Source organism: Mya arenaria, chromosome 10, assembly GCF_026914265.1.
Source record: "Mya arenaria isolate MELC-2E11 chromosome 10, ASM2691426v1".
In the NCBI taxonomy this organism is placed as follows: domain Eukaryota; kingdom Metazoa; phylum Mollusca; class Bivalvia; order Myida; family Myidae; genus Mya; species Mya arenaria.
In genome coordinates, this window is record NC_069131.1 from 72185147 (window position 1) to 72192872 (window position 7726).

Sequence of the window (7726 nt, forward strand, 5' to 3'; positions counted from 1 at the left end):
TTGTCAACCGCAATTAAACATTAAAATTAAAACAACTGACAAAAATATTTTTCCATCTATTAACACGCTAAATGCTACTCAAAGTTTCGTATTTAGGTAAAATTTATTTTAGTTTCTTTCCTTTATTTTCAGGTGCAATACAGATAAAAAACTGGAAGCCTCTAAGCTTCGACACAATCACAGACAACTCCACAGCAAATATTGAAGATTTGCTAGGGGAGCTAACTCAGGTTGCAACACTCAGAATTAGAATATGCAGGTGAGTAATTACCTCCCTTTAATTGGAAAATAGATTTGGATGATGATTATGATGGTTGTGTTATTGCTTCTGTTACTTATCTTTAAAAAAAAATCAACAAGCCCTGCTATATAAGGTCCAGAATTGAGATGTGCTGGAAAGTATTTTACCAGTGTAGGGTTTATGGGCTAGTTCTAATTTCGACCACTGTGTTAGTAAGGCAAATAAGTGATTATTATTATGTTATAGAATAAACATTTCAATGCTATGACCAGATGTACACAATAAGATTAAAAACAACAACAACAACAACAGTATTTATCTTTTCAACTGAAATATCTTGAATAAAACAAATCAAAAGCATTTTCGAAACAACTTAAATAAATTTTTAAAACAAATTAAATGAATATCTGTGATTTTTCCAGCAGCAGTAGTGGTGTCACGGGCGGGAAACTGTCATCTGGGGAGGAAGTGAAGGAACGTCTGCTTCAGCTCCTACTGACCCAGTCACAGTCACTACTCACAGGTGCCGGGTGTAATGGCATGGAAAAGGTATGGCTCCTTATCACACCAAAATCTTACAATAGATAGTTTGCAGTTTTTCGTCCCAGAATGTGTTTAAAATTAATGTCTGCACATATAGATGGTATTAAAGGACTTGAAACAATGGTTTCAGTTTTTGCCTGTGTATTTGTAAGATAGGGATAAGAGTTCCTGGATATTATTCAACTAATTCCATATTTTATATTCAATTTTCTTTTACAGAATGGATACACAAATGGCCAACAAACTCTAGCGACCATTTCACCAGAGATGCGACGCGCCTTTGACAAATGGTATGAAGAGCAGCTTAAGTCATACACAGAGGGAAATTCCGGTCCTGCTGGTCTCAATCTCGCGTCTGCAGCTCGTGAACTTCTAGCTGTCCAACAGCAGAAAATATCTGCCACCATGACAATGACCTCTGGTGGAGTTCAGGATAAGCTGACCCCGAGTCAAACTCAAGGTCACACCCCCCAGGTGTCTCCGCCAGTGCCACGGCCCAAGGCATCATCAACGCCGACAGCAGATGCCTTCTCACATCCAGCCTATCAGCACTACCTCCCTGGAAAAACACGCATGAGAACATCCTTTGACCCCGAATGTGAGATTCCACGTCTTCAGCGATGGTTTGCAGAAAATCAGCACCCATCACGAGAACAGATGCTTCTGTTTTTGAACGAGCTGAATTTGCTGGATTCACGAAAAGGTCGGCGTCCATTGGACTTGACAAATATAATCTACTGGTTCAAAAATGCTAGAGCAGCACATCGAAGGGCAACAAAAAACAGCAGCGATGACTCATTTGAAATGGAGGATGAAAAAGAGGCACCGTCAACAGGGTCAGGGCCAGACGGTATACCGTTCTTGCCAAATCGTAACGCCGTCTACATGGTGCCTTACCCACACTTTCCCAACATCAGTCTAAATAATCTTAATAATCATCTGGGTCTTCTAAGTGCTCATAACAAACTGAATGGACAGATGCTTGATAGGGAGCCGTGTGACCTCTCCCTAAGTGGGTCAAGGTCAAAATCACCGGAGGAAGCAAAGAAGTTTAAGACTGAGTCATTAGTCAATGGAAGTGATAGGCAATCGCCTCTAGTTAAAAATCAGGACATAAGTGAGCGAATTGACATCGTAAAAGATAAAGACAATGTTGAGAACTCCCCTCAAAGGTCAGATGAGGGCTACTCAGAAATGGTCGAAAAGTCACCATCAAAAAGCTGTTCACCAGAACAAGACGACAATCCTGCAGACTATTCTAAGAGTGTTAAGGCAGAATCCCATGAAGTGAACGACATGCCAACAGATCTTACTGTTGAGAAAGAAAAATCAGGGGTGAAAGAAAACATTGAAGAATGCAACAATATAGACAATGATGTACCTAACGACCTATCTGTTAAAAGTAGCAGGAAAATGTCAGAAGATGATCGGTCAGACTCGCCAACAGATCTCAGAAACAGCAATGGAAAACGGGCGTACGAAAGCGACGACGATGACAACATTGAATCCGATTACGACGACGACCAGTCCATAGGGTCTGCATCTAGTCATGATGAAGCGAAGCTTGCAGCTCTACGAGAGTCGTACCTTAACTCAGCACATCTCAACCTCGGGGCAGTGACAAGTTCGCCATCGAGCCAGCCACTTCACATCCCCCAATTTCCCCACCCACTGGCTATGCATTACTTCCCCATGAATACTCACTTTTACTCCCAGCAGTCGAACCCGCTAAAATACCCTGCCCATCAACAATCATCGCCCAACACAACGCCAAAATCTTCGCCCGGAGGAGGACAGGAAAACAACAGTTCTCACAGTCGAAAGAGGCGCACACGTGTTTTTATAGACCCTTTATCAGAAATACCGAAACTTGAAAAATGGTTTCTGGACGATACACACCCATCATCATACATGATCGATAAATATTGTGAAGAACTGAATAGCTCAGATTATCGACAGAAGTTCCCGAAATTGGAGCCCAAAAACGTCCAGCTGTGGTTTAAGAATCATCGTGCCAAGGTTAAAAGGATGCGAGTCGGCGGAGTCGGGGATCATATGTTTGCTTGAGTTTGAGATTAACTTGTACATGTATGGTATTAGAGGAGTTTTGTTGTGTTTGGTCTTTGTAGACCAGTGGTTGTTACTTTGTTATTTATTATCATGTAAAAAAGTGTGAAATGGATGGCAGATATTGAAATGTAAACTTTCTGATTTGAACTGATATTTTATTCCAAGTATAAAGATGGATGCACCATCATGTTCTCCTTTTTAAAGCTTTCTTTACGACAAGTTCATAGTTTCTGTTAAGTGTTATGAGTAATGAGTCTGATTATATAAGTTGAGATTTACAATATGTATTATGTGAGATTTTATCTATAATGTTACCCTTTGTGCTCTTTTCCATTGACGATTTTCAGGTGTTTCTTGTAAAAATAGCCTCTGACATTGTAATATTGTACTTTCAAGGGACTTGTTCACCGATTTTATGTTGGCGATGATTTTTTTTTTTTTGTCGGTTCAATTTCCAATAGCGTGACTTAAATCCTTTCTGGCAAAATAACATTTTTTAAATCATTATTAACTATTGAGCTTTATTTCGAACATTTGATGATGTTTTATCATTGATATATGCATTTTCTTTGCAATTAACAAGAAAAATGTTTTTTTCAAAGCTTGATCCCATAAAACAGGAATGAGTTCCTTGAATGTAGGAAACTTTGTTTTTATTTCTACGCACTGTTCATTTCTTACTGCAAATGTTTAAGACTATGTTGCAATATTTAGAAATAGTTTATTTTTTCCTACGCACTGTTCATTTCCACGCAATTTTTCAAGTCAAAACAAAGTGGCAATATTCAAGATTTTTTTTTTTTTTTCAAATAATATTACTGATTACTTTATGTTAATTATTAAATTATTATTACTTTTGTTATGAATGCCAAAAAGTTGTCAAAATGTGTTTGAGTTTTTTCAATTGATTATTATTATCGTATTTTGTTGTTTTCTGATAATCATGTTTTTCTCTCATTTTTATGCATATTTAATATTTTAGACCTGAAACTGTCTCTTGAATCAAGTCAGTGGAAATTAAGGGCATCTTAACATGATTTTGTCTCAGAATTGCTGTACAGAAAGTGTATAACAGGGGTCATGTCCTACCATAGTATTTGTTCTGTTCTATGAAATGAAAATTGTATTTTTGCAAACATTTGTATTAAAACTGAATAAATGTAAATATGGCGAATTTATATCTTGTAAATTTCAGTTCCCTAAATGCATGATACATGTATGTGTATATCTGGTCTGTTAAGGTATATGACCCTTAATAAGGTGAATTTTGGTTGCCTGGTAACGCCAGATTATTTTGCTATCATTTGAAAGGGTTTTGCGTGCAAAAAAATAAAATGAATATAAAAAAATAAAATCAAACAATATTTTTTTGTCTTTAGAGATTGAAAGTAGGTCATATAATGTCTGATTTCCATGAAAACAAAGAGCTATTTCAAACAAGATTTTTTTGTCTTCAAAGATTGCAAAATAGGTAATTTTATGTCAGATTTCCATTGAAATAAAAAGCTTATATACAAACTGTAATAACTTTTTGTATACTGTGCTTTTGGTGATTTATTTTACATATCAGAAATAAGCAGGTAAAAATCTATCAAATTATACTAAAATATATGGGATCAGCAGGCATCAACATTTAAAATTATGGTTAATGATGCTATCTGAGAGAGCTAGCATATTTGTGGGCAGGATTTCTTTATGATGAAGGAAAGCAATTACAACAATAATAAATAATTCAGAATGTGGCATAGTTCCCATAATGATGGCGAATATTTATTTAATTTGTTAAAACTAATTTATTTTTGATTGCAATGTTTCTGTAAGATTTTGTGGAAATACTCTTATTGGTGTTGTAAATTATTATTTTGTTCTGTGTTAATTGCATTATTATTTATAATAAATTTCTTTTAAACAATATCATGTTTCTGTATTAAGTGTTTTATTTATTTTTGTTAAAAAAAAGTGTTGATGAAGAAAATTCATACCACAGGAGGCAATAACAGTTAGAGATACGGAAAACATGCTTTTAATATAATTATATACATAATACTATTTATAAACAACAGGCCTCGATATCTCGAAATCCTTCATAACATGGTCAAGCTAAGCTCATTACTGATACTTTTGTTTTAAAATAAAATGTATAATATTCCCCGATAAAGAATATGATATTACAATAGGGAATGTTTAACTACATTTTGGGTCATAAAATCAAATTTAAGCAAGTAATTTGACGCATGTAACTTAAACCTGTTATGCTTAAGACGCTTCAAGAAATTAGGGCCAAGGTTTATTATAGTATGTGTAAAGGATTTGTTATCATACTATGTTATTCCTTCAATATAAATATGACTGAAGTTATAATAAACACACTGTTGTTGAATCATTGTGAGGGATTTCCATTGATGCAATTCTCCTGAATATCTTTCCATCGTTTTGACATCAACTTCTGAAGTTGACTTTGGGATAAAATCCCGTATTTTTAACATTCCTTTCTAATCTTCAAGATTTCTGTCTATTGTGACTTTGAACACGATTTTGATCCGTATTATTGTTTATATTATTTTATATATTTCTGACTAATGTACCATCCATGGTGCTGTTTTATTTAGCGATTATTGTTCATGTTTATTTAATTCCAATGAATATACATATGATATAAAAATTATGAAGTAGGTGTTTTTTTTTCTCAAGAATCTAAAAATTTTAGTTGGTTACAAACAATAGCATCAATTTACAAACTAGGCTAAAAATACCTGGTAAAAACCAGCTTTTTCTTCAATTTGTTTATCTCTGGAATGGTATTCATAAAACATCTGAACTCATTTTTTAACTTATCTCATTTTCCTAAGTTAAGTATGTTAAGTTAAGTTGGTTATTTGATATGAAAACTTGATACTATCTGAAATGATTTATTTTTTATTAATGCTAAAATCACTCAGGCTTATCTCTTAATTTGACTACGACTTCAACTTAAGTTAAGAAATGACTTAAAATATTTCACAAATACCGACCCTAAACTATTAAAATAAAATCATACTAGTGTTACTGGCAAAAGATCTATTACTTTGAAATTATACTCATAGTACTTGTAAATACAATTTGTTCATATAATACCAGATTTACTTTGTATAAATTGTTTCTGTTTCTAAACACTTCTTTTGGAATTAAATGCCATGTTAAATGAATCATTATTGTCAAATTGAAGTTGTGCTGTAAAACCTCATTATCATCACATGTTTGGTTCAAAATGCCTTTAAAGTCCAAGCTAATGTAAAAAAAAAATAATCTTAAATCAAGTTGCCTGTTCAAATGACTTGAATGAAAAAATGAATTATTTGTTTTTTTATTTGTTTTTTCAATTTATATTTCATTTGTTTATTACATATTTTGATGGTTTAGCGCAAGATAGCCATCACTCCTACTATTTCTATACAGAGTTAAGTCCCTCTCGCTCCAGGCTGTTAGTTTGTGTGTTTGTTTTAAAGTTCAGTTTTACTGGGATATTGCAATAATTCTTGTAAACATTTCGTGGACTGAGAGCGAAAACGTTTTATCTGCTGTCTATTGAGAGCGGAAATGTTCAATCTGCTGTCTATTGAGAGCGGAAACATTCTATCTGCTGTCTATTGAGAGCGAAAACGTTCATTCTGCTGTCTATTGAGAGCGGAAATGTTCAATCTGCTGTCTATTGAAAGCGGAAACGTTTTATCTGCTGTCTATTGAGAGCGAAAACGTTCATTCTGCTGTCTATTGAGAGCGGAAATGTTCAATCTGCTGTCTATTGAAAGCGGAAACGTTTTATCTGCTGTCTATTGAGAGCGGAAATGTTCTATCTGCTGTCTGTTGAATATCATTTAGAACTTTATCGCTTTTAACCTGCGATTCACACATTTACGCACATTCATGAAATTGTTTCTATGTTCATTTTGTACAGTCACTTTAACTGTACATTGTTTCAGTTTGTTATATGACGTTTAATTATATTGCACACATAAGGCCATCCTTAAAAAATGGGGGGGGGGGGGTTATGCAGTGCACTGACCAACTGACAAAAAGGCTCCATTTCAACAAAATTTGGGGTTTTATGTTTATTTATATTTTTGTTTTCCAACTTAAAGGGACTCAGTTAGGTTTTAGGGGTCAGATATCTGAAGAGTAATAGTTTCATGTAAAGTGAGAACAAAATGTTTCTTAAATAATAAAACATAATCACAATTTTATATAAGAGCATTTTCGGCCTGGATTTACAAAATTCTGTTTCATGCCAGTTGCTGTTTGGTGTTTGTTCATAAAAGAAGGTAAAAATATCTTGGTTTCAAATAAAGTTAAACAATATTTTGTATACAGACCTTGAGTGAGTCCCTTTAACCGACGCACTCAGAAAAAAAAACTGGGCCAGGACACTGTAAACTTACATTTTTCTCAAGGATGGCCTAATGGTATGATTTTACATTCTGAATGTTTATGGTGGATATTATTTTGTATTGTTCACTGAGAGGTATAAAAATGACAACTGCAGGCTAATAAATGCATGCCAAAACTGAATATGTGTTGCTTATTTTGCTCCAAGTAATATAGATTTACCCTTGTCTGTCCGTGCTAGGTCCATGATTCCGTCCATAAGTATAATGCAAACTTTTATCATGCAAAACTCCAATACTGTTTGACCTAGAGTCATGAAACCTTTGGGGAAAGTTGCTGAGATCATGAAGTTGTGCGCCTGGGGTTTCATTTGCAGCTGCACATAGTAAGAGGAGAGTAATGGCCCGTGTCTTTCCATCTCCTTTAAACAAAATTCAACTTGGTGGAATCTCAAGTGAGAACAGTCACGTTAGTTATCCCATGCTGAAACACGAAGGGGAATACGTTCGT

At 34.5% G+C, this 7726-nt stretch overlaps 1 protein-coding gene across 3 annotated transcripts in view; it reads left to right on the forward strand.

Annotated features, from left to right (window-relative positions):
* The window catches only part of LOC128206072 (uncharacterized), a 60959-nt gene extending 53560 nt beyond the window's left edge, over positions 1-7399 (forward strand). For 2 of the 3 annotated variants that reach the window (XM_052908210.1, XM_052908212.1), the window contains 3 exons: positions 133-259; positions 664-790; positions 1004-7399. In XM_052908210.1, the coding sequence (XP_052764170.1) occupies positions 133-259; positions 664-790; positions 1004-2851 (2102 nt within the window). In that variant the 3' untranslated portion in view covers positions 2852-7399. The remainder of the gene's footprint in view (positions 1-132; positions 260-663; positions 791-1003) is intronic. The other variant, XM_052908211.1, reaches the window with a different exon arrangement.
* The last annotated feature ends 327 nt before the right edge of the window (positions 7400-7726 follow it).